The 27,148-nt window shown below is 41.4% G+C and overlaps 1 protein-coding gene across 2 annotated transcripts in view; it reads left to right on the top strand.

Moving 5' to 3' along the window:
• The window catches only part of MAD1L1 (mitotic arrest deficient 1 like 1), a 347,279-nt gene that overhangs the window by 77,946 nt on the left and 242,185 nt on the right, over window positions 1-27,148 (top strand). For both annotated transcript variants that reach the window (XM_066198140.1, XM_066198141.1), the window contains one exon: window positions 24,198-24,342. In XM_066198140.1, coding sequence (XP_066054237.1) covers window positions 24,198-24,342 — 145 coding nt within the window. The remainder of the gene's footprint in view (window positions 1-24,197; window positions 24,343-27,148) is intronic.

The following is a 27,148-nucleotide window of genomic DNA, read 5'->3' as shown; positions in this document are numbered from 1 at the left end:
GAAATTCTGTTCCTCTTTTTGCATCTGGGGCAATGTTTTTAGGAAGTAGGAAGTACCAGGTAAGCTTTCCATCTCTTTGTGGTCACCCTGAGAGCACACCCCTCTAAATCCTGTGAGTTCAGAGTGACTTTATTATCCAGAGGGACTTTTGTAGCTTCTTGACAGCAGCAATTCTTGACTGGTGCTCAAATTTCAGTACCAACTGTGGTTCATTTTTTGCATACATTGCACTGGTGGCTAGTCCCCATTTATTATCACCTTTTCATTTGCCCTAAAGTCTAAGCTGCTCACAAGGCTGAGCTGTTTCCTTCTTTCCTTCTGTTTTTCCCGTCCTTTTACACACAGACATTTTATTCATGTAGTCCCTTCTGTTTGCTATTTGTCTTCCTTGCTTGAAATCCAAGTGCTGGTTAGTTTTTGGATGCATTATAGCTGCAGCCCCCAACCTGCCTTTTAAGCTGTAAGCATGACTAAGGACAACAAGACAGTATTTATTTTCCTTGTTCCTTCCATTGTGTTTATATTCATTTATTATCCTGTCTTTTAAATGAAAGGTGTTCTGTGCAGCTGCTGACTCTCTCCTCTGTCTCATAAAACTTCTCAGATACTTGCGGCTATAAAAACCTTGTTTTAATCTGGTTTGGGATTTTCTTTAGAGATTTGTTATCTGTGTGCTACCCATAAAAAATGTGTTAAAATAATTTAATTTATTGTGAATTTTTGTTCATTTCGCTGCAGTAGTTCCTGCAGCCAGGTAAGATGTCTGCTTAGTGAAGAATTGCCTGTCTCTTCACGGTGTGGATGTGCATTTTTATCACCTCAACTTCCTTTGCGTGCTTTCTTATTGCTGTCTTTTTGTGTCCAGGAAAACACAGTTTTTCCTAAAGTTGAGGGTCTTGTCTGTGCTACAGGAATTGGAGACCAGCAAATAAAACCTGCAGCACAGATTTAAAGCAGTTAAACAGCACATCATGACAAGTAGGATTAAATTTTGGGATACTGCACAGTAGGATGGTATCAAAGTTCTAAAAGGGGGTGAGAACAGCAAAGGGAGAAAAATACTTTTGGTTTATTTTTACAAAGGTACCACATTTGATTCAAAAAGAGTCCAAGATAGAAGTTACTGGAAAGATGGAGAATATCCTGCAAAAGTTTTGATATGCCTTTGTCCTGCTCTTGTATTTTACAAAGACATCTACCTTGGCTGCTGTTGAAGATGGAGTGCTGGGCTAGATTAGATTTGGTCTGACCCACAGTGACTGCTGAGAATAGGTTTTTTTTTTTTTTGAGGAATAGCAACAGTCTTTATAAAATGGAATATTTGTGTACTCAGTGCAAAGTGTGGTGGTGTACAAATGTTAATAATGTAGGTGGGTGTTCAGGAAATCCATCTTCTGCATGACAAGACAGTTAAAGTTTCTGTGCACCAGGAATATTCAAATACGTTGCAAATTATCGACAGAGCAAATTCACTGTGCTTCAGAACCTGCTGGGTAAGTCACCTTACCATGCACAACATAACGTGGGTTTAATTCACCAACTGTTTAAATATGACACTCCTCACAAGGCAGCCTCAGCACTCAAACCTTTGGCGCATGTTAAATTTTAATGGAACATCTTCGATTAAAATGGAGCTTTCGGAGCTCACACTGTTCATATGCAAAAAATGGTTATCGTCATAAAAATCCCAGGAGGGGAGCAGAAAAATGCAATAAAATTTCACACTGTTTAATGTTCATCACCCTCGGGTATCCAGTAGATTTCCACTAACTAAATGTGAATTCCATTTGCTTTAGTAGCTGAATCTGCTTTCTCAGCCAGCTTGCTGATGCTGCTGCCCATGGTTTCTGTTAGGAGTATCTTCTTTTGAAATGCCTTTGTATTTCTTCAGATTTCTCTCTTTAAGAAATGCAGCTCAGTTAAGTGAAGTGGTTTATTTCCAGTGTCGTGTCTGAGCGTCTTCTGTGGGTTTGTTTGATCAGCTCTTGGCCGCCTTTCCTCCTTAGCTCTGCGCAGAAGTTGCTTTGTGGCAGGGCTGTAAGGAAGCAGAAGTGCAGTTCTTTGCTCTGCATTCCCTCCTCATCCTTACTAGATTGCTAAATCACAGCCATTTATTGGGAAATCTAATATATGGCTCAGCCCCATAAGGTTAATCTGTTGTATCTGATAAAGTACACTATGTGTGTTATTACCTGCCAACCTTGACCACAGGTTACTGAAAGTGCTAAGGTTATCAGAAAACTGCTGATTGTTATTTTTGGCTTTCTCATCTGGATTCAAAATCCACCCCCCCGCCCTGTGTCCTGGACTCCTCTGCCAGGACTCGTGTCCAGATTTCCCTTTGCAAAGAAGTTGATGCACCAGGATGGGTGGAAAATACAATAAGCTTCTCCTGAAGCTCTGCTGTCGCTGACCAGCACCACTTGACTGCCACCTGGGCTTCCCTTTGGAAACCACGGGCACTGTGTGTTGTCTCCAGCATTGCCTCTTCTCTCAAGGCTGGGAATAACTGATTTCCCCATCCATAACACAGGAGCAGAACCAATTGGTTTTGTCTTCTCTCATTTCTCTTTTGTTGTCTGAAATTAAGGTGATTTTTCCCTCTGAGCTGGCTTTTCTGCAGACCTGTATCTCTCATTTATTGTACTCTTGCACTGAGGCTACTGATACTGAAAGAAAAGTTTGCTCTGTCTTCTTTCTGACAGTTCTTTTATGACAATTCTTGGGCTTTTGGGAGATATGGTTCTTTTTTACTCTCTTTTTGAGAGGAAATACTGTATGTGCCTGAAAGTTCTGTTGAGAAATGTCTGGGTTTTCAGTCTTGTATGTGTCTATAGGTGCCCACAGAGATCCTAGTGTCAGATTTTTTTGCATGTTTACCATATAAACAGTGCACATAAGAAAGACTGTGCCATTATTATTAAATACAGTGTTGTACAGACGAGTAATAGAGGTACAGGGGAGGTTAAATGAATTGCCTGTGGTTAAGCTGAAAGCCTGAGGCTCAGTGTGGCTTTGAACTTAGATCTGCTGAATCCCAGATAAGAGCTCTAACCTGTTATTTTTTCTTCTTAGATCTGTTCCTGCTGCAATTAATTTATAACTGTATCATCAAGTGCAAAATATTTCAATGGCTAAACACAAAAGAGTTGCTTAATCAATTTTAGATGGAATTTACTTTTCAGAACTGGACAACCACTAATAAATATTTTCAAAGTATTATGGAAAGTGGAAAATACATTGCTTTTAAGTCTTAAGTCTTTCTTCAGGCTAAAGATACTTCTGATTCTGACTGTGCACACCCAATTTCCTGGGAGATTTTACATCCTGATTTGATTTCCTGAGATTGCAGGTGTCCACCCGGCAGAGACCTCTCTCTCATGGTGACTGTTGTGAAAGCCTGTTCTGCCCTTTGGACAAGGACATGCAGTGGTAGGACGAGGCAGGATGGTTTTGAACTGAAGGACAGCAGGTCTAGGTTGGATATTGGGAAGGAATTCCTCCCTGTGAGGGTGGTAAGGCCCTGGCACAGGGTGCCCAGAGAAGCTGTGGCTGCCCCTGGATCCCTGGAAGTGTCCAAGGCCAGGCTGGACAGGGCTTGGAGCAATCTGGGATAATGGAAGGTGTCCCTGCCCATGGCTGGGGGTGGGGCTGGATGAGTTTTAAGGTCCCTTCCAACCCAAACTGTTCCATGATTCCATAATCCACTGGACTGTTTGATCAAAATAAGGATAGGTCTTCCTTAGATGGACTAAACTGCTAACACTGTTGTTCAGCACTTTGGTTTTCCAGAGTAATTTTCCCTTTGAACTGTTTTTGTTTGACTGCTAGTTTCTTTATTTTTAAAGAATAAATTTCTTAGCTTCCACAGTGTAACTTTGGTGTTAATTGCTTATCTCCTGAAGCTTCAACAGGTAATTGGCTGAGAGTTGACTCTGGCAGCCCATAGCTCAGTGTGTTCTGAAGTGGCTTCTCACAGATTGTATTTGAAAAATGATGTTTTTTAAAGCAAGTCACCTCTGCTGGGATTTGCGATTTGGGACATTTGAATAGGAAACAGTGGATATATCTGTGGTATTTTTTAGGGAAACCAAGCTTTTGCCTCGGCTCCAACGTGTTCAGAGCCCATTTAGTACTGCAGGGAGATGAATTCCTTAACACTCTTTGTTTCCCAGAAGAACATGACCCCCTAGATTCAGCATTGTAACAGTCACTGAGTAAATTTTCAGCTCAGACAGCAGGGAAACGTCTGTTTGTCTGCCTTCAAAATACCATTGAAGAATTCACTGCATTTTGCAATATTGGGAGGTTTGGTACTGAGTTTTCACTGCTCAGAATGAACTTGTGTAATAGATGCTGGAGGCTTAAATTTCTTAATTGTCCTTATGCATCTACTTATTTTTATAATTACTGTCTGTGTGTCAAAAATGTATTACTGGAAATGGAGTATCAAAGACTCTTTTCCAATTGAATGAGCATTGCTAGCAGCTGTCATACATAGTGTAAAAACTATAGAGGTAATTTAGCTTGGCCCAGCATTTCTGTTCTCTCCATATCAAAGTCTGCCATTTAAGTCTCATTTTCCTTGCAATGGGATTACGTCCTTTATTACTTTATTTGGGTAGAGGATGAAATTCTTCAGCCTTTGTTCAGTCCATGGAGCTTCCAAGGTGTCATGGTCTGAAGCAAGAGATTTGCAGCTGGGTTTAGTTAGAAATGACTCCGGGTTGCTCAGTCACCATAATGCCTCTGTTTGGATTTTAATGCCCTTGCACCTCAGCTCCCCGCATGGAAATAATGTGCTGTTTCACAAAGATGAAAGGGGAAGAAAATGGTTTTGTAATGTTTCTGCAAGAGATTCTCCTTGAAAAATGAGATGAGGAATTTGTGAATATGAGGGGCTCTTAGCATTTCGGCACAGAAAGGCTTTTTGTCTCATTTTAGGGGGGGCTGTATTGCACTGTCTGACCATGGGAAATGTCAAAAAGAGAATTCCTGAATCTGTATATTATAAAGTTTTAATTCAGACTTGGTTCTGTGTTCATTTGGAAAGTAAGAATATTGGATCTGGTCTGTTTCTCACTGTTAACCATAACAGGGCAAGAACCTAACAAATTTGGAGGGTTTTTACGTTCAGTTTCAATCACTTCGTAATTTTTTCATGTAGAGAAAAGCAATTTGAGGGAAAAACATTTAGGAAAAAACGGGCAAAACCATCAAAATCTGTGAGTAATTCATCAGGATAGAACTAACTGAGAGTCATGGATCTTGGTCTTACTGTCCTGGTCCTTCCATGCAGAGTTATGTGCTCTGCAGGCTGCATCTTGTGGCCGTTGCTGCTGACAGCTGAGAACAGGTTGCTCATGGGAGGGCATCACTTCACACCGTTTTTTTCCCAAAAAGCTCCTTTTTCAGTTTCCTGGATTGATACAGAAATACAGGGGATTAGCTCTGCTCTTGCCAGCTCAGGTAAAGCTCCTTGGTCAGGAGCCACCGAGCTTTGAAATGAATCCCTAAAAATTGTGCTGCAAAATCTGAATCCTGCTGGGTTTCCTGTCCAGGAAAGGCAGTGGCAGGGAGAAGCTGCCACAGAGCACAGCCAGAGATAACCCAAAATTATGGGAACAGCCCAACCACCAGCCAGGCCAGGAGAGGCCTGGTGGGCTGTAGATGTAACACAAAATACATTTCCCCTTTTACACTAATTTTTCCCACGTCTGAGCAATGTCCTGGATTGGATTCAAAAGGTCACCACCTAATTCCTTAATTGCTGTGATTCAGAGGCAGTTTTGGAGATGTCTTCTCTAGTCAGCACACTGTGGTGCCTGCCTTTGCTTTTCAGGCTTAATGTGCCTTGGGTGGAAGCAAAGCAAAGATTATTTCTTTGTGTGTAAACACAAATAATGTTGTCTTTGGTGTTTGCACACAAATTGGTGAGGCTGAACGCTGTCAGTGGGGCTCCGTGTGTGGAGTGGTTTTGTTTAACTGAGTGTTACTGCAAGCTTACAGTTGATTGAAAACTTCAATTTCCTCTTTCCTAAGCTGCACTGTTAGCCATAGATGTAATACGTTAAAATATGACTTTCTGTGCATATGTGTACACATGCAGACTTCAGATTAGGGACTAAAATGTATAATTAAACTAACATTCAGTGTTTAAGATACTCAGTCAACAGCCTTCTGGTTCTGGGTGTATTTCTGAGTTGGAAAGGTCAGCAGATGGGACAGCTACTACGATTTTTGTAGTAGTTTTTGTCACCAGTCAAACTCTTCACTGCACAAGGGTTAGGGAATGGATACATTTGGGGGGCATTCAGAATGGAGGGAAAATGCCAGGTTCTAGTCTCAATTCCAGGCACAAACCAGTTTCAGGACAGCTGGAAGTTTCCACTGAAATTATCCATTATGAAATGAATTTACATCTCTCTGGTTAATTAGCACTACTATCCACAGCAAACACATGAAGCGAATGGGAAATTTTCACTCTTGTTTTTGAGCCGTGTCTGCAGGCAGTGTAAAACTGCACAGACCACGTGTGTGTCAGGGGACTCTCCCAAGCATATGAGCTCTGAATTTAATGGATTTTAAAATACTTTAAGAAGAAATGTGGCTGGATGAGAAATGTCAGCGTCTCCTGCAAACCAGTTTGGGCTGGATCTTCATCTGAATTGTTCTGAGGAAAGGCAACCCACCCCAACACGTCTCCTGTACACAACACAGAAAGAGTGGAAAAACCCTGCTTGAGATACAACCTTTGCTTGAAAATTAGAATAAGAACTCATCTGCTCAGCTGTTCTTTAAAAGCAGACTAAGGTTTGTGTTAATGCAGTCACAGTTGATGGGACACAGAGGAAAGCAAACAGGAGACTGAGAGCCTACCTTTAAAACAGTAAATTAGATGTTCCTAAAGGCAAGACATTTACAGCTATTATAGTCTCATATTTATTTGCAGGCTCATTTTCCTTGCACTTGCATTTAGAACTGCTACTATGCTATTAAATGTGATATTAGGTGGTTTTGCCCTGTTTTTGGAGGCACTGGGTTTTCAGATTGATTTTTTAAAATGCAGGGCTACCAGCAGAACCTCGTATTTGATGACACTCAATATCTCTGATGTTGTTTTTTTTTTTTTTTTTTAAATCAATGCACACTGAATACTGTGCAAAACCACACTAATTTCTTCTAACGAAACTGTAAGGCTGACACCTGTAATCTTCTCAGCAATCCTGATTTTACCTTTTGGAGGCAGAACTCTTGCACACAGCGCTGGTAACTTGTGCTGCCTAGGATTTCTGTCTGGCCCTCACTTGGAAATATGGTGAGAATAACCACAATTAGTTGATGTCAAATTGATCTAGGTTTTCAGGATTCAGCAGGGAATCTCATGAAGGCAAGCAAAGATTGTTCAGGCTTCTGCGTGGATTAGTTTTTCCCCTCTTCAGGGCTCTCTCCTGCCTGCAAGATTTGTCTTGGGATGTCAGTGGAGACAGGCACTGCAATTAGCTTAATATAAATAAATTTGATGTTACTGAACACGATTGCTTACGATGTTTCTATAGAAGCTTGAAGAAAAAGGGGAATAATTACTGGAAGTTGTTTGAATATTCAAATACTGCCTTTTGCTATTTTTTGTGGAGTAAACCCAGTGCCTCTGCTCGTGTCACTGCCCTGCTCTGCACCAGCTCAAACCTGCCAAGTGCTAAATGCAGGATTTTCTACTTAACAGCCTGGTGAAAGACCTCATAGGAAGCTTATATTTGCTTGTTGAAACCGAATTGCCGGCAGTTTTCTTAGGGAATTAAAAGGAATTAGAAAAAAGCCCCACCAATATGAAAATTAAAATCCAGCAATGTGCCAAATCTAGGCCATGCAGGCTGCAACCCTGCCCCTCATTTAAAGTAAATGCTGAGGACCTGGTTAAATTTAGTCTTCAGTTGTAGGCAAAACTGAAGATATTTCTCTTATGTGCCTTAGGTTAAAGCAGTTGTATTTTCTGTTACGGCACTGGAGTAAATAAACACTGGGTACCAAAAGAAGCTGGTAGTAGGCCCGTGTGCTGAAGTGGGCTCAGAGAGGTGAGGTGCCTCATAACCAAAGGAAAATTCCATACTTTTGGTATTGTACAAACGTTTCCTGAATTACTGGTGTGTCACAAGACATTATTCTTGCACTGTATCTAAAAGCCAGGCATTACTCTGTGCATTCAGTCATGGTTGTTATTGCTTGTCTCTGATGGTTTCACTGGCATTCTGGTTGTCTTGTGGTTACCTCGGGAAAGGATATGTTTTAATTTCAGATGCAGCCTCATATTTCAGTTTAATACTTTAATTCAACCTTAAAAAATCCACTCTGAGGACCTGACAGACAATATCTTTTTGCTCAGCCTTTGTTCTGTGGATGGTGGTGTTAGAAAATCAAATAGAAGTTTCTCCTCTGGTTTAGAAGTATCCACTTGCCCACATAATCTTTGTAAATGTTCTCTGTGCTCTAGTTAACAGCGCTGGTTTGAAAGTTCAGTGCAATGTAAATGTTGGATTGTGCCTGCGTTCTCTTTAGTTTCAATGCTTTTATCCCATGTCCTGCACCACAAATGGATGAACTATTTCACAAATCCAATTAAAAAAAAGAAAGATGAACTCGTGAAACTGGTTTTATTCTGTAAACACTGCTGCTAAAATGCAAACATTAATTCTTCTTACAAGGATTCTTTAATCGATAGAAATGTCTCTATACATTTTTTATAAAACTATTAAAATAGTCATTTCCCAAGACTGTCCTGCCTTAATAGAAGCACAAATATTGGAACACCAAGGTCCTGAAAATGAGAGCATGAACAGCCTTGGAATGAATTGGTTATTGTTGTCTAGAGCTAGAGAAGGATCAGGAAAATACTGATGAAATCAGCTAGATTAGAGTTTTAAAATATTCCTGTATGAAGTTTGTCATAAGTAATTACAGGCTTATGGATTTTCAAATCATTCTCAGGTTGTTAAATGTATAAATGCTATCAGTATGTACTAGTTGGAGCTATGGAATCCATTTTCTCTAAATAGATTAATGAATTCAACTAAAATTGATTTACTGTTCAATTGATTTAAGTGATTCCAAGTAGACTTGTCAATATATACTCATTTTGAGATACTAAGAATATCATAAAATTAGCTAAAGACCAGAAAATATTTACTCATTTGGGCATGCATGCCATTAAAGCATGATCCTTTACATTACAGAGTATTTGGATACTTTAACAGGTTTCAGGGTTTGCTGTTTACTGCTTTTATTCAATTTGAGAATAGCTTTGAACAGCCACGACATCAAAGAAAAACCTCTCCCAGGTTAGCAGGCTGTCAGTTCAGCCAGTGTACATGCACAAAATAACTTCTGTAAAAGCCTGGTGATTTTGTGTGTGTCTCAACTATACTCTCCTGTTGTTTTTTCTTGTCTGGCTTACTTGCTGGGGTGTTTTTAATTATTTCTATTTTACTGGGGTTTTTTTTTTTCATTGATTAAAAGAATAAAGAATGAAGGCCATATAGAGTTGCTGTGCGAGTTATCTTTTTTATATAACCTCATGTATCTGTAGCAGTTTAGAAAGCCTGGGAAGCACTTGCTGGCTGTTCCTGGCTGACACCTGCATACAAAGGGGCCCCTGCAAATATTCTTTGGTTTGGAACATCAGCTGTAGCTGGTACAGCTGCTCTGTGCAAAGCATCACCAAATCACAGTCAGCCCACAAGGAACTCTGCTGGCATTCAAGGGTGACACTGTTGCTGTTGAGGGAAAGAGATGTTTTCTGTATTCTTACAAGCTTCTTGTGAATTTGCAATGAAATCATCAGTTTTCTGCTTGAGTTCCATTTTAAAGTTTTTAGAAAAAGGCTTTTTCCCCCCCTTGCTGTATTGATGACATTGGTGAGAGGGTTTGCTTCAGGTATTTGTGCAAAATTGACTAGAATTTTAACAACTGCAAATAAGTTTTTGCACTGCTTTCTGTTAATGAATCCACCTAGACTAATAGTCCAGTGGTGTGTTATTGCAGTATTTGAGTCAAAGCCCTTATGGTAACAATGAATTCCTCGTTTTTAGCAAAAACCTTGCTTTGCTTTGCCTTATGCTGCCAGAAGCTGGTTTATACAATCTACTAGTGAGCTAATTTATTGTGTCTTGTCTGTTGATGTTTCTTCATCCTTCAGTAAACTTTGTTTTCTGTCCTGTTGAATGAAATCTGGGGGGAAATTGCACCCTTTCTTCTGGGCCACTGGGTGCATTTCTGCTGAAATACCTGGATAACCAAAGCGACTGGGACTTGTAAATTCTCCTGTCTCAGAGTGAAATAAATGACAAAGCAAAGAGCTGCCAGACATGGATTCTTGATCACTGCTTTCTTCTTTCAAAAGAGTGGTGAGGACAGAAAAATTCCCTGACTGAAGATGATCACTGCTGGAAGTTAGATCTGGGAACACACGTGTTTTGGGAGTGTTTCAGCAGGCAGTGACAGAACTCAGGAGTCTCAGATTTTACTCAGACCAACGCCTTCTTCCCCATTTGTTGTCATTCCAGAGATCTAACAGACTCTTGAATAAAGGGTACAAAATTGTTTCTTCTTTTACATTTAGTTCTTCATCGTTCTTGCTTCATTTAAAGCTGTTTTTCTGATCTGCGTTCGTGTTTCCGTTTGTTCCCATGGGAGTGATTAGATGGTGCCAAAGCACAGAGAGCAGAGTCCTTGAAGCAGCTGAATGGGGAAGACACTTTACTACGAGAAAAGTGCCCTGGGACATGAATTGCTTTAATTAAAACCTTCAGGCAAAAGTTACAAGTCTCAAAGTACATCTCATGTAAATCAGATGGCAGTTCCTTACTGGTTTTTAATGTTGTTTGATGTGTATTACAGTTGAGCAAATCTGTTTTGCAGCAGTTATACACCTTACAGTATAAATCTATATTTTCATATCGCCTTAAAGATGTTAGGAAGCCTTTTTATACACAGGAGTCAGAGCCCCAAAAGCAGCATTCTGTGTGTGAGAGCAACAGTTGGAAGCTAAACACTGTTAAATTGACTGTTAAAAGAAGTGATTTTGCTGTAACTTTGGAAGTGGGAGTCTCTCTAATGGATTGCAGAAGTAAACAGGTTTCTCCAAGACCTCCAGTGATTATACACACAGAAAAAGCCCCATTAGAGAAATCAGACAGCATTTAAAAATATGAAAAAAAGTTAATGCTTGCAAGTCTTGCAATGCTACAGAGGATAAAACAGTACAGATATTATTTAACATGCATTGATAAGTACTGTGTTCTTGTCTCTCTCTCTCTCTCTCTGTGTGTATATATATATATTTATACACTGCACAAATAACTGTAGATATATTTCAGGTGCAGGAATTTTCTAAATCTCTGCCAGCAGGGAGATGCCAGGCTCTGATCTGAGAGTTTCCACTCAATATCCCACTGAGGCTGTGGTTCCCTGTCATGCCTCCAGTTGCACTGGAGAGCAAAAACCCCTCTCCCTCTCCTCTCCCCATTTCAAAGTGCCTGATACTAAACCTTAGGAATAATGACAAAAATGATTCATTATTAATAAGTTAACCTAGACTATATAAGGCTTGACTTCTTCTCTCTGCCTTGCTGAGTTTGATGTGTATTTCCCTTCCAGAGAAAAAGACAATCCTGCACAGAATAGCCATGGGGTTGTCTTTATAAGATGTCTGCTTCTGCTTAAGTGGGCTGATGGTAGATTGGAAGCATTTCGTTGCTGCTGATGGCAAAGTGATACTTCATACTTCACTGGAGATTTCTGAACTCCATCAGTCCTTTACTGCTTGCAGTCAGCATGGCTTAGCAGTTGAAAACTAGGGCTAGAAATAAAATAAATTTTAAAAAAAGAAAAAGAGGCAGAATTTCAACCCTGCCTCTGAGGAGTTTCTCTGCCTGACAGTGGAAAGTTTGCTCACCTTCTGCATTAATATTTTGCTGTTACCAAAATGGCTACATGTGGACTTACAGAATGAGAAACAGGTGAATACTCTTACATTATCTGGACAAATGAAATATCATTTGGATATCTTTGTTTAATGTGCAGGTGCCCATCAGCCAGGCACTTTGTATCTTCAAATACTGTACCAGTAAGTGTTGTTATTTGCACACAGGCAGACTAAACTTATTTGTCCCCAGTGCATTCCCATCCCTGTTAACATCCCAGATATTTGCTTTGTGAATTCCCTTTATCAAAACTCCTGGGTTGTCCTCTGCTACCACGAAATCCTTCAATTGCCTTGTTTTGGACATCTGGTGGTATTAATTGTGTGATGGACCTCAGACAAGACTATTCTGCCCAGTTACATGTCCGGCTACTGGTGTGGCGGCAAGTATTATTAGTAGTTATTGTTGGGTATTGATTTGCATTTTCCAGCTGCCTCTTATCGAAGACCATTAATGAGCCACATAGTGATTGGTTTCTTTTTCAGCAACTTCAGCAGAGATTGATGCAGGCAAACTCAAAACCACCAGGGAGATATCCCAGAATAGCAGTCCTGGTATCTTGCTGTGTATCCCACTGGCAGCAGGACTCTGTGGCTGGTCTGTGGTGGGGTTTAGGTGCAAGCTAAGCGGTGGTGGCTCTGTTTAAGTTTGGTTGTGCCTGCTCTGCTTCCTTGTGATGGAAGATGGAGTGTCTCCAGGGTGTCAGTCTTGGTGTAGTCTCTGTCCTGGGCATGTATAAAGTCATTGATTTATGGTTGTATGAGGCTCTTCTCTTGTTGTAGACAAGCTGGGTCACCAGGTCCCACATCCTCCAGCTCTGTGGATCCTGTGGCTGATGGAACATGGTGTTGTTCTTGCCTCTGGTGGGAGAGGGGAGTTTGTATAGGAGATTTGCTCAGTACCTTGCTGTGCTGTGTAAGCAAAGAATCCTTCTATCAATTCATACAAGAACTAACCCTGCCTTTTTAAAGGTCATTTCTGTCTCAGTCAGCTCTTAAAGTTCAAGAGGAAATAAACTGCTTAGAGTTGGCATTTTTCGAGTCAAGTGTCAACTTTTCAAGCCCCCGAGCCAGTGAATACTGGAGGAAGGAGAGATTAATAAGTGAGCTGCTTGCTTGATACAGTGATTGTGCAGAAACGTTCCCTTTTTTCTTTCCTCTTTATGGGGCTTTGGAACGAACATCATTGAAATATCTTACTTTCTCCTTTTCCCTTTACAATGCAAAAGTAAAGAGCTCTTTAGAAGTGCTTCTTTTCTCATTAGTCCGGTGACAGCGAGTGGGGAGTTTGTCAGCTCCACTGAAGTAGGACACAAGGAACATTTTATGACATTGCCAATACCAAAAAGCTCCTTTAACCAGAGGTTCTTATTATCCAGTGGGAACAAAACTCTCTCTCAGAGAGCAGCCGAAGGCTGAAGTCTCCAAGCAGGTACCTGCCCTTAACTGCATTGACGCCTTTTCCCTCGCAGGGGATGGTGGATCGATAAGGAAATAACCAGGAGGAATGGGCTGCATTAATCAGGTACAATGGAGGCAGCAGGGGAGATGATGAGGGAAGACAGGTGGCGATCGAAGGATGTGCTGAGCACAGCCCATCAATTGGCTGCCAAAGTGCCTCTATTGAGTGTGGCGGACCTGGGCTGGGGGGGAACCAGCTCTAATGGTGCTGGTGGGCAGCTCCAGAGAGAGCCAGCTGTGTGCCCCAGTTACTGCCTTGGGGTTTCAGTTTTGGTCTTGGCAACTTTGTCTTGTCTATTTGTTTTGCTGGCCCACCTGAAGTCCCGTGGAAGGTTTTATTCTTTCCTTCCTAAAGGAGTTTGCAGAAATAAACACATTAGTGGCATTGTCTTGTCATGCTTTGCTTTAAATAAAGTGCCATGGTAAGAACAGTTTTTGAAAGTGACAGATAAATTAGCCTTGCCAAGTATCTGCATGGTTACTCTATCCCTGGAAGTGTTCAAGCCAGGCTGGATGGGGTTCTGACAGCCTGGTCTAGTGGAGAGTGTCCCTGCCGATGGCAGGAAGGTTGGAATGACATGATCTTTGAGGTCCCTTCCAACCCAAGCCATCCCATGATTCTGTGGTATTCCAAACTATTTGATGTCGTGCTCTGCTGGGGTTAAACCAAGACAGTGATGAATTGAGGTGCCACAGTGCTGAGGGCACAAACTTCTCCCTACACCTGTTGAATCCATGCTGGACTATCATCCTGCCCCTCCAACGTGGAGCTGGTTGATGCAGGACTTGTGGTGCCAACTGGCTGATATCTAATTACACTGAACAAAGCATTTCTTTTATGAGTGATGCAGAGACAAAATTACTTGGTAGCCACATCTTTAAATTAATTTCCTTGTCAGAGCTTCGCCACAAAATAAGGGACCTGATTTGTCTGTGAATGTAGTGATTTTAAAACCTGAAACTGCTGTAGAACGCTATTTACATGTCCACCTAACTGGTTTCTCTGTAAGTATTCATGACAAAAAGATTGCATTGAATGTAGTATCATTTTATTAAACACTTAAAAATATCGATGCAGAAGAATTGATGTAACAAGGCTATAAATGCAGTTGTTCTGGCAGTTCTTCCATGGTGACAGCTTTATTCCCCTTGCCTTGTCTTGGTTTATGGGTTCTTTGACCTAATTTGGGGGATTAAAATTAGAGGAAGATGGGTCTCTGTGCCCTGCATGTAAATCCTAATAATGTCAGCAGTCCAGTGGAAGATTGAAATAGTGCTCTGGATTTCTCAGTGGAACAGGGAAAACGAGCATCCACAGGATGTTTTCGGAATGGGGTTAGCAGGACTTCACTGTAAATCTGATTTGGGCATAACCTCTTCATGGGGAAAAAAAATACAGCTTGGGAATGGGGTCTGAGGAAGCTTTTGCCTCTGCTCAGGTGCCCAGACACAGCAGCTCTACAAATTCCCTGGGTTTGCAGAGAGAGAGGCTGCACAGCCACTGCAGGAGGAATGGCAGATATTCCTGGTGTGACAGTCGAGCTTGGAAAGATCCCAGTTTCTTTAGTCTCATTATGTGACACCAGATGGCTGGAGACCAGCTCTTCTCTGCTTCGTGGGTCTGCCTGTGCTTATGTACATGCCCAAAATGGATGTGTATGAGAATGTAAAAGAATTTAATTGGGATGAAGCTTACCCCACAGTGAATGTTTTTGGGGCAGCTTCAGCTAACACTGCTGTTTTGCCTCATTCTGGTTCTTAGATATATGGTTTTGCTTTTATGTTTTGGTTTTTTTTGTTTGTTTGTTTGTTTTTTAATATTTTAAGTGCTGTTTTCCCCATGAGGAAAATAGGTACTTGAAAGCCAAGATCAGGGTTACAAGGTGAAGCTCTCAGGGGGTGGGAAATCCCAAATTCAAGTCATGGCTCACCTCCTTAGTCTGTTTTCCTATAGCATGCAGCATTCTTGTTTTACTTGGCAGAGATGGTGGACTATGTTGACTTAATGAGCAGCTATTAATGCTTTTCTACAGAGATTTTTAATAATTTATTTGTTATTTCTGATGCTAGTTCTGTTATATCAGATGTAAATCGAGGAGAAAGTGTAGCCTTATTTTTGGAGATGCCAGTATGGAATATTTAGAACGATTTCTTTCAAAGCACTGACCCAAGGCTTCATATGGCCTGAGTAGCTGCTATTGATTTCAGCAGCAGTGTCAGTGCCCAGCACTGGAGCTCAGCACCAAGGACTGCTTTGAAAAAGTCGTGGTATCACCAGGAGCTCTGGCAGAGGCAAGAATTGGAACCAGATTTTTTTGGGGGGAGACTTTCAGTTGCCCTAATGTGAGACCGTTCTCTTCAAGCAATTTCTGTGCTTCATTAATCTTCCAAATTCTGAAGCAAATGAGGCAGAGATCCTGCAGAAAACAGATGCAGTTAGCAGTGAATCCTGATTTCTTGTTAGAGCATGGTAGAAAAGATCCTACGCTACCATGACATGTTGTTTGTCCCCAAAGACATGGTGACACTTGGAAAATCTATGGTTACAGGTCCGGTTATTTGGCCATGAAAATTTTAAGATCTTTGCAGACTTAAAATGCATCCATATTGAGGATTTAAGGATTAGCAGGTCTGTTAAACGCTGTGCTTAATATGGCTTGGGTCCTGGTAGACTGCTTTGACATGAGCTGAGTCAAAGCAGGTGGGAGGCAGATACGAGATGGAGTTAAATTGGTGCTTGTGAGAAAGAAACGCCAAGAGCAGCAGTCTGGCAGAGTGCTTGTCACAGATAGCTGAGTGACTTTGCAGTCATTCCTTTGCTTTTATCTCTGCCGGTGTCCCATGGGTAAATGCTGGGGGGTAGCACTTAATTGTTTGGGTTTATTTGTTGTCAACAAGTAACACCACGAATTCTTTTCTGAGTCCCTAGTGAAAACTGAGACAAGTTTTCATCTCATAAGCCGGAGGGGTTTTCACTGACAAAAGCCTGATCCTGAAATGCTGAGCCACAGCTTTGGATTTTAGTCAGAGTTATGGTGAGGGTCCATCACTGAATTGTTCTGCAAAAAAGTACTTTGGACAATTGTGTTTCTGTAAATTTGTTCAGGTAGTCTTAGGTTCAGATATTAAAAAAAAAAGAAAAAGTGACTGAGCAGTAATATACAATCCTCATTTCAATCCTCATTTCGCTGTGGAGTACTGTAATGCACACTGGAAATGAGGTCTCGTTGGAAAAGGTAATTTGAAACAGATCCACAGAACCTTCACAAAGCTGTAATGAGTCACCAGTCTGTGAGGACTCACTTGCTGTATTGCAGTGGAGGGTTTAATGTTTTGTTTTTCTCATCCAAACACTTTGACCCTTCTTATTTTATTAAGATAAGCCATTATCTAACTGTCAAGAGCCTAGAATTTCAGCAGATTTGTTTGCTGACAAGTTGGTTCAGCAGGACCATTCTCCTACTCATTTCTTTCACCACTTCAAGCAAATTTTCCTCTTTTTCATTCCTCTTTATCAGTTCTTTATTCTTTAGAGCTCCTCAGCTCTCATGCTATTCCCAGATGACTTTCCCACTCTCTTGATAAGTGTTGGTTGGAGCGTATAAGAGAAATTGGAAATATTCTTAGTCACTCATGGTGTTCATGTTACCAGTTGCCTGTGTGGTGTGGCTGTGCTGGAGAGTTGTCCCAGTGACTTGACAGCTTACTGGGAGAAAGAAGAGTTATTATGTGCACTTTATAAAACAGATAACACTGGATTGGGTTGAGGAAACTGTGCAATGCCTTCACTTGTGATGTTCAACAAACTGAAATCCTTGGGATGTGAATTTGGGGCTGAGTGGTGGGGAAGGACAGAGGTAGGGACTTAATCCCTGTAGTGAGGGAGCAGCAGAAAATACTAGTACAAAAAAGAGTGAGAAGTTTTGACTTTCTTCATCATATTTAGGCACAGCCATGAGTTCCTCCTGCCCACAAGTGTGATTATAGATTGGTAACTGGTGGGGCCAACTGCATTATTCATTCTGGTTCAGTCTGAAATGAAATCATCGAGGGCAATTTTCTGTGTCACACTTCAAGGTCAGATGAGAGTATTTATTATTCCTTCTCTGTTTATCTGTGAATGCAAATTGAATTTAGTGATTCAAATTGATGAAATGTTAGAAATACAAAACTCATCAGAGCCGACGCGAAGAGAAATTACTGGGTAGAGTTGGCCAGTGACTTCAGCAGTCCATGTACAGGCCTCTGTTTTGATTAGTAATTATTTCAGTCTTTGGGTTTTCTCATTGAGAGTTTTGTTTCAGTTATTGTCATTTTTGTTTCCAACGAAAAAAGTGTAATAACACTTTGAAGCATTTAGAATTTGAATTAGATGATGTAAATTAAGCCAGCTGCAGAGAGGGGGCTTGGATCCTGGCTGGAGAAAAGGTTTCCTTTCAAAATTCTTCCTTGGGGTTGTTCTTTGGGGGCTTGTTTGTTTTCCTCCCTCCTTTCATAGTTCCCTTTCTCCAGTATTTTACTGCCTTGTGCTGGATGCTGAAATCTGGATGAGGGGTGATAGAGAAGGGAGCAGACATTTGGCATCTTCTGGTGCTGAAGCTCCACGTGTTCCCTTACTGACAGTGTCATCCACAGGCTGACCTTCCTCATGAGCCAGGGTTATTAGGAGAGCCGAAATTAGGAGCTGCAAAGCGGACCAAATGAACATAACTCCTGATGAAATAATGGGAATGGAGATTCTCCCTTCCCAGCTCCCTGTGATGTGTTTTGAACAATTTAGTGAATATCTTGGTGTGGTGGGTCAGTCTGTGGTCAGGGGGCAATTGTGGGTGTTCTGTTCTCTGCAGTGTAGGAAGGACACCTTAAACTTGTTCTTATCTCAGAATGGAAGTGGAAAACCCTTTTCAGTGAATGCCCTTTTAAAATAGTCCGTCCTCCATACTTGCCAAATGCCACATGCAACTGATGATGCAGGGAGAGATGACACATGCTATATTGGCTATATGCTGTGTTAATCATCACAGAGGACTCGTGGTTTTAGCTCCTGCTTTTTAATTACTTGCATTTTTTTAAGAGCATTTAGTATTTGCTTCTCTCCAAGCACTGCAAAGGGAACCTGTTTGCTGAGGGTGTAACTGATGTCTGACCTGTTGTTGATTCAGAACGAGAGCCACGAGAATCTGCACATGCCAAAGGCCCTTAAAGATCTGGCTGCAAAAGCAAATATTAATCACTTTGTTTATTCAGATATCAGAATAATTTCTCCTGCAGCCAGTTGTACTGAAGGCAGCAGCATTTTCAAGTGCAGTAAGTGCACAGCCAGCAGTGTGGGCTCAGTGGTTTTTAAATACCAGCAGAAGTTTTATTTGCCAAATAAATGCCTTTAGAAGAAGCTTTGGCCTTCAGGTTTAGAAGCTTAGAAAAAGGACATTTATGCCTGTAGTTATCTCCCCCTTGAAATATTTTTCATCCCAGAATTCAGTGATAGACGTTGAAACTACTGATGTTTCCACATAAAACCAAAACAAGCCACCGACGTTCCTCATTTGTTAAGACAATGCTTTCATTCTCTTCTTGATGGTGATGTGGAAGGCATGTTTGGAACTGTGACAGTGATTTTCATCTTGAGTGGCTGATTAAGTGTCTGTTCAGGTGGAGTCTGTGCATTTTGGCCTGTGCATTTTGGTGGCTGATTAAATGTCTGCTCAGGTGGAGTCTGTGCATTTTGGCCACGTTCCTGGGCTGGGCTCCTTTGGGTCACTGCTGTCAGCACAGCCCCGGGTGCTGCAGCATGTTGACCCTGTAATGGAAGGAAGCACAGGGTGCCTGATGTGAATTTATTTTAGTGAATCTTAACTCCTGCCAGTCAATTATGGCCACTGTACTGGGGCTGGGGCAGAAAATGTGTGTTATTTCTTTTCTCTAACTGCTCACTTTGGTGGAACTGCATTTCGGAGCCTGGTAGTTACGCTGTTGGTTAGGGAATAAAATTAAATATTGTCTCACAGATAAAGCATTGTCAGTGTAGCAATAAAGCTCCAAATGTCTGTCTGCTTCTTACTCATTTCATCTGGCTGCACTAGCAAAATAATTCTCTTTATGTTCCTCCCTCATTATAAATTCAATATGATTTGAATCTTCCTTGTATGTCTAGCGGCAAGATGATGTATGATCTGTTTACTTTTGAATGATTTGTGATTTATGGAAGCCTGATGCTGGTGAGTTACACAAAAGATCTTTGAGAAAATACAAGGTGTGAACCAAGAGAAAGTTTGCAGATATTTGCTGAAGACTTGGGAGAAATAAATAACAAGAAGAAAGCGTGTTTTCCCACCAACTCTCTGTAGACCATTTCATGTAATATTTTGTGCAGCAGTATTTCACATGGCTCTCTGTGAGGCACACTTAAAGCTTTAAATAAAATATAGCCCCTGTGATAACTTCTACTAAAGATGTTCATATTTTGTATCATTTCTCTTTCTGAATGTAGTGAGCAAATAGATAACACAGACCTGTTGGCCCCCACAGCTCCCTCAGTCCCAGTGGCAGGGAAGGATTTGAGGGCAGGGGAGGGTGACAATTCTGTCTGTGAAGAAGAAAGGAAGCAGAAAGAGCTGCCAGTCTTATTGTAGTAAAAGTTCGCACCCAAACCACTGAATTCTGAGCTGAAATACTTGCAGCACTAAAGTCTTCTCCTCCTTGATGGTGGTTCTTCTAGTTTATCTGCCTTAAATGCTAAACTAGTTTAGGCAGCTCCATCTGTAGCTGTGTTCCCAGACCTCTTACCAGTCTTTTCCATAGCATTTTGTAATGGATCAAATTTTTTTTCCCTTTTTAACATACAATGGCTATTTTTCTGTTTTGCCAAGCCTCACCTTTTCATTCTCTGTCCTGTCCCTATTTAAGTCAGACCATTTTCATCTTCTTCCTTCTTTTTTTCTTTTTTAATTCCTGTCCTGGATAGTGCTGAGGCAGGTTTGGCAGAGGCTGAGGGGGGAAGTTGTCTGTGTCAGAAATTGGAGGTTGGAAGAATCCTTGAGGGAGAGCACAGGCAGGGATGTCCTGCTGCTATCCACTGGAAAATAAAAGACATGCAGGAGTTACCCTGTTTTTACTTATGCCTTTGTGTTTGCTCAGAAAACCTGTGGGGGAGGAACTGGAATGAAAAATAACATTTTTGTTCAGCCCTCTGTTTATCAGTTTCCAGCGTGGTTTATGTGTGTACGTGTGGATTCATTGAGATGCCTGCGAGTTGTCAAGTTTCAGGAACGGGTGTTCCTTCATCCAAATGTCTTGCTACAAAACAATTTCCCCTGCTCCTTTTTGCCTCATTAGCTTCTGCATTAACCCCCTTTTTTTGGACTCTGACACGAGGATGTTGATGGCTGCGGCGCGTTTCTCTTCTCAGCCCCGCGTGTGCCACGGCGCTGTCACCGTGTTCTCCCCCTGTGCTCCCTCACTGTTCCTTTCCCATCACACTCTGCTTTTCTCTTTGACGTGCTCTCCCTCCTGACAGCTGGCCCTGGTAGGTACACGTGTCTCATCTTCTCCTGAGCTACAACATGACCCAGACAGTGCTGCTCCTCTAATTGTCACTGTGGACCCCTTGTTTTCCTCCCATGTTCATACGCAGACTGCTTCTGGCATCCTGTTCGCTTTCCCTGGTTTTTTTGTGTTTTTTTTTATTTGTTAGCAACTCTGAGGTGGTAACTTGGCTACTATAAGGATGGAGTGAATAAAATGATGTTTTATGGATCACTGGGGAGTGGGGGGAAAGCTGTCGGGCTGCTTTTGTCATTTTTGAAGGAGATTATTAAAATGTATCTTATAGCTTCAGTATTCACTGTGTGCCCTCATTGTTCTCAGTCTTTCAAAGAATATTCTGGAAAATGAAGTTTTATCATTAAGATTGCATTAAAGTGGATTACAGAAGGGAAGAGCAAAATATGAAGAGTCTCAAACAGCTCAGAGCAGAAAGATGTTGGCATCTCATTCACTGGGATGTGGCACAAGGAACATTAATAGGCTGATAAACAGAAATGACTTTTCTCTTTAAGGCTTAAAAGGTTTACTTTGAACTTGCAAAGATTTTTTTAAATGCCACTTCCCCAAGCTTATGTTGAATGGAGAACTTTGTGCCTCTTTTATTTTAGGTTTTAATGCTCATATTGAGTGAGCAATTACTTCTGAAAAGCCATAGGTGTCATCAGGGTGGAAGAAGAATGCACAAGTCTGGCTTTAAAGGCTTTTGCTTCTGAGCACCTACTTGCAAATCCTGTCTTCTGTCAATAAGAAATAGAACTTTCCTTTTGGATTTTTCCTTATAGAAGCAGCTCATGTTGTATTTGGTGCAGTTTCTGGAAGAATTATCAATCTGCCCAAAGAGAGGAAGAAAGGATCTCAATAATGTACTTTGGCATGGTGTGGAGAGTTGTGAGCAAGTTGAATTTCACGCCTCCCATAGCAAGGAAACCTATGGTAACAGTTCAGGGATTTTGAGGATTGTCCTCGCTTTCAGAGACATCCCTGGCATTTGAATTTTAGGTACATTAACATCGCATTTGTATTGAGGCTGAAATAGAAACATATGAAGATGTTATTTCCATGCAGTGGCCAAGGAAATTGCCCATTTGTCTCTCTTTGCTCAACTTCTCTCATGTTTTGAAACAGTTGTTTTCTAACCTAGCTCGAGAGTTTTGTGTGTGGCTGAACGTCTGTGCTCTCCATGAGACGTGAATCTCAAATATATTTCATTATTTTGGGAAGGAAACCTCGCACATATCTCATTTTTCTTGGTGAATGTCAAATCAATCATCATTTGTCGGTCCACTCAACATTTATAGAAATAAGTCACAATACTGGGAGATTAAAAAAAAAAGATTGCTCCATTGCCTTATCAAAATGTTTTGTAATAATCAAATGTGAGATTTTTGCTGTTTCAGGGTAATTAATGTTATGTTTGCATTTTTTTCTTTTGTTCTGACTCTAATCAGGACAAAAATTCTATGATAAAGAAAGGGATATTTGCAGCAAGGTTTCTGTAGTGTGATTTTAATTATTGTAACACATATATCAAAGTTAATGAGGGTTCTGTACTTACATTTACCCTATGCATAAAAAGGAATATTGTTGAACAAGCTGTAATAAATCTTAAGGCAGAAATTGAGGTTACCAGGAATTACCCATCCTCTCTGCTCTGTTTTGAGGACTGATCTGCTGCAGGCTGACCCACAGGCATGTTCCATCAACAGAGATGTTACTCTTGGCACAGGTGCCCTTCTTAACTGATTATTTAAAACAGGTCCAAGGAAGTAGTGGTGTCCTGTAATGCAATTATCCAGTTTCAAATGTAGATGTGAAGCCCTCTTGATAAGCCTTCCCACCTGAATACAGCAATGAAGAGACTATTTCACAGTTCCAAATTATTGAATTGGTCTGTGAATGGTTCCAAATTGAACTGGAGCTTCAAACAGGTTTCTAATTCATCCAGTGCTTTAAAACAAATACTTTTTTCAAAGAGAAGGATTTTGAGGTAGGGAGACAGCTGCTTTGGAATTCTTGTGAATACCTACAGACATTTCCCAAGAAATACAATTTGGTGACCTGGCAGTGCAGGTTGTACTTGATTTATGCTAGAAGTGTTCTGTAAGTATTCCCTTTTGGATCTATCTAAACAGTACCTTAACAATAGTGCTATTTTATTTAAAAGCATTTTAATTTATTTTCATTCAAATATAATGATGAATAAGACCCCTTGGAAGCACTCATACATTTTCCAGTGTTGTTTCTAGCATTAGAGAAACAAAGTGCTTCTGTTCCTGACTAAGCTGGAGATGTTTGGTTTGATCTTGCTTGCTTGCATGCTTGAGGGTTTTCTTCTTGTGTGCAATACTTTTATTTCATGTCCTACTCACTCCTTAAATACTTAGTGCAGCCTTGGATAAACTCATAGTATTTAAATTGTGAACTCTCTCTTGATCACAGGAGTGATTCCGCTTTTATTTTGTTATCGATCAAGTGCTTGGCCAGCAGTTGATGTGTGATGAGATGCTTGGTGTGAGCCTCGGAGCAGCTGTCCCTCAGTGTCCCAGCAGCAGACTTGGGGCTGAAGGGCTCATGTGGAGAGCTTCTCCAGGAGCCCATGGATAACTGTGCATCACCACAGCGTGCTGCACAGAGAACTGAGAAGAAGAGGGCTCAGGCTGTTCTGGTTTAACTGAGAATCATGTCCACATCTCAAAACAAGTGCTAATCACCTGCCTCAGAAGACATTTCTCTTCCAACATAGGTTGCTGGCAAGAGCAATGTGCAGGTAGTGGCTGTAATTACTTGCTGAGTGCTATCTCTCAGTCAAAGCAGATAATATCAAACCTACTTTTTCTTCTACTTTGTTAGGAAAAAAATGAAAAGATCCAGTAGAACCCAAGATGGTGTGTTGTTTGTTGAAAACAAGGCATGTTCTCAAAGGCAAACAGATTGATTTTGAAACAGATGTGCATTACTTCAATGCTTCATACATGTGAGGTTCCAGTAATTGTCTTGTGCTGCACAAGAGGGCTGTCCCTGGAGTGGTTCTTCTCTCATATCTTTTTCTGTCAACAGCTGATAACGAGACTGCAGCTACCCAGTTTCCAGTGGCGCAGCCATAAGATGACAGTGGCGCGGTCGTGGTCATGCTTCTCCTCTGAGGCTTCCCTGATCTCTGTGATGATGGAGAGGCGGCTCTCAGGATCTCACAGGTCTGTCTCATCTTTCTTAGTGCCCGGACGCTGGAGAAGGCCCGGCAGCAGCTCCAGGAGGAAATCCTGGGTGTGCAGAGCCAGTTGTTCGACGAGAAGAAGAAACGAGAGCACCAGGAAGCACTGGTCCGGCGGCTGCAGAAACGTGTGGTGCTCCTCACCAAGGTGAGTTCCCAGACCACGTTTGGAAAGGCCCATGTCCTTATTTCTTTCTGCCAGGTGCAGTCCTTCCTATTTCTCCTTTGTTCACCTCTATAACTGGTGCTACAAAACCGTTCTGGGGTCTTTGCATAATGGGTGCCGTGGGAGACATGAAACCTGTCTTTAGGGCTTCATTGGAATGGAAGCACCAGTGCCTCCTAAAACTGTGCTTGTGATCCCCCACAGCTGGGCTCATGCTGTGCTGAGGATATGTGACTTTGTCTGAGCCTTGGCATCACTGCGAGGGCAGAGAATTGAATCATGTTGTTGCTGGAATGTTTTGAGCCACTGAAGGGAATTTATAATGGCTTTGGCTGCATTGCCTCCTTTCCTAAAAAGAACGAAGTGGCAGCACCTTGTCAACTGTTCCTGTGGAAAAACAATTTACAGAGAGTAAGAGATTTGCCTTCCTCTTACGCTGGAAGTCTGTTCAAATGTAATGGCAAGCACTAGACCAGTAAATTGAAAATACGTTTTAAGATTCTTTCTATAGAATATATCAAAGGGGTCTGCATCATCCTATATCAGGTGTGCTCTCATGATGAAATTCTATACAATAATTCTGAAGTCTGCAGAGCATTGAAAATTTTATATTAAATTCTGAGAGCTCTCTTTCCACAAAGGGAATAATAATTTGTTGTAGCCAGAATGAGAGTTACTTCACTTTCCAAGAATACTCCTTGCAAAACTTCCCTCATCTGAGCAATCTCCCTGGTGTTATAAAGCTGCTCACGTAAATGAGCTTATGTGCGTGCAGAAGGTCAGACTCCAGTAGTCAGAGCTCATGAGAGGGAGCCAGGCGCATCACCACGTGGGGAGGCAGGAGGGGAAGGAACTGCTGTGGTGCCTGAGCTTTAGGCTTTGATTTTCAGTGTCAACTAAAGCGTTTTGATCGATTTTAATTCCAATTTTGTGTAATTCCCATGTCATTGTTGAGACAAAGAAGCTGTGATGTATGGTGCAGCAAGCAGGGCTCTTGAAGCATGAAGCAGCCACTTTACAAGAGGATATTCCATCAGATCTTCTGACTGCAGAGTTTGATGCCATGGAGAGTCACAGTAGTGCGAAGAGAAAAATGACAGCGGTTCTTTCAGCCTCACACCGAGTCAGGGTGGGTGGACCAAACTCTCCATGGAAACAGAAAAAGCATCTCCCAGCCCTTCTCCTGCCGCCAGCAGCAGGCAGCTCTCTGTAGTGTTCTAGTTTGGGACTGCCATGGCTGCAGAAGACCCAGGTGCATACTGAGCCCAATAAAAAACCTGTCTTTATAACCTTTTCAGCTGTCTAACATTGTGCTGGACTGCTCAGCCATGAAGGAAGTTTCTCAGATGGTTTCGAAAATATTCCCTTGGTTAACTGATTTCCAGTGTTCAGCAGAAAGACTTTTTATCATAGGACATAAAAATATTATTACTTTTCTTTAAGTATGGGACAAAACCACAACACTACTTTGTCATGTGATGGAGTGTACCCTCATTTATATGGAAAGACAAACCTTTGCTTTGTTTGCTGTGCTCCCCCTGAAGAGGAGCACAGGAAAAGTTGGAAGTGTTCTTCATCAGACCATGGCAAATAAACTTGTGTTTTGACAGGGGAGGTTTTCAGTGTGCTCAGTGATTCATCAACTGACCTGTTTTGAAGGAATAAAGACTTTGCTGTTCTCTGAAAATTTATATTCCATCCAGAGAATGCTGGGGTCCTTTGTGAAGAAGTACATGCATTATGGTACTTGGACAATCTATCCTCAGCACTGTGTCTCCTGCTGGTTGCTCTTCTCATGCAAAATCAGAAGAAAGAATTCAATTTAATTAAAAAAGTATGATATTGTGATTTAAAATGAGATTGAGCAAATAAATTTCCTGTCAGAAATAATTATTTTACATTGAAAGCATATCACCTAGAATGGTATTTAATTATCTAATTAGTGGCATCAGTACGGTAGCGTGCTCTTATGTAATTTGAGAATGGAAAAGATGAGTTCTCTCTATTCAGTCTTTGTCTTGTTAAATAGGACTGTGAAAATCTAATTTGGGGGAGAGTATTATATATATGATTGAAATGCTATTGCTTTTGGTAGTATGACTTCTGCATTTGTGTACGTTTGAGTCTGCTAGGGCAGTGAATCAGTTCCTGTGTGCTGAGCAAACAAGGCCTGAAAGGCATCAGAGGTGTTCAACAGCGCAAGTTTAATGCTGAAGCAGTTTGCCTTCTTTTGGGCTCAGGTTGGAACCTGGAAGTCTCAGTCCTAGAATATGCTTTAAAATATGAATAGAAATCAACGAGCTGTTTTTTTTTGTTTGGTAACAGCAGTACCTAATATTTCAGTAGTAAATGAACTCTCTTCAGGGGGTACTCGCTTTGCCAGCCTGACTCCTTCGCACTTCTGTGGCTACTGGGTTTTATCCCCACAAGTCTGAAGCAGTATTTTGTGACTCTTGCAGACTGCCTGTCTCACTTGTCAGTTGTGCTCAGTTGCTGCTTGCCACAGTCTCTGTCTTGGTTGCTCTCATATTTCCATTTCGGTGCGTTTCACCTCTCTGTCCATTTCTTCCTTCCTCACCTCATTTGCTTCCTTTGGGCTTTCTTGATCTCGGGCCTTTCCCGTTGGTTGGAAGTGACACAGTTGTCAGTCTGGGATACTTCAGTGCATCCCTACAAATCTCTCTTCCCTGGCAGACTGGAACAGCATTCTCCAATCTCTGGATGTTACTGGAGTGGTCCAGCCCCATCGATTCCACTGCTGAGTGTGGGCTGGTGTAGGAGCTGCATC

This window comes from Chamaea fasciata, unplaced genomic scaffold (genome assembly GCF_029207755.1).
Source record: "Chamaea fasciata isolate MVZ Bird 193981 ecotype frontalis unplaced genomic scaffold, bChaFas1.0.hap1 SCAF_16, whole genome shotgun sequence".
Lineage (NCBI taxonomy): Eukaryota > Metazoa > Chordata > Aves > Passeriformes > Sylviidae > Chamaea > Chamaea fasciata.
Note: the sequence above shows the minus strand (reverse complement) of the source record. Positions and strands in the feature narration are given on the sequence as shown.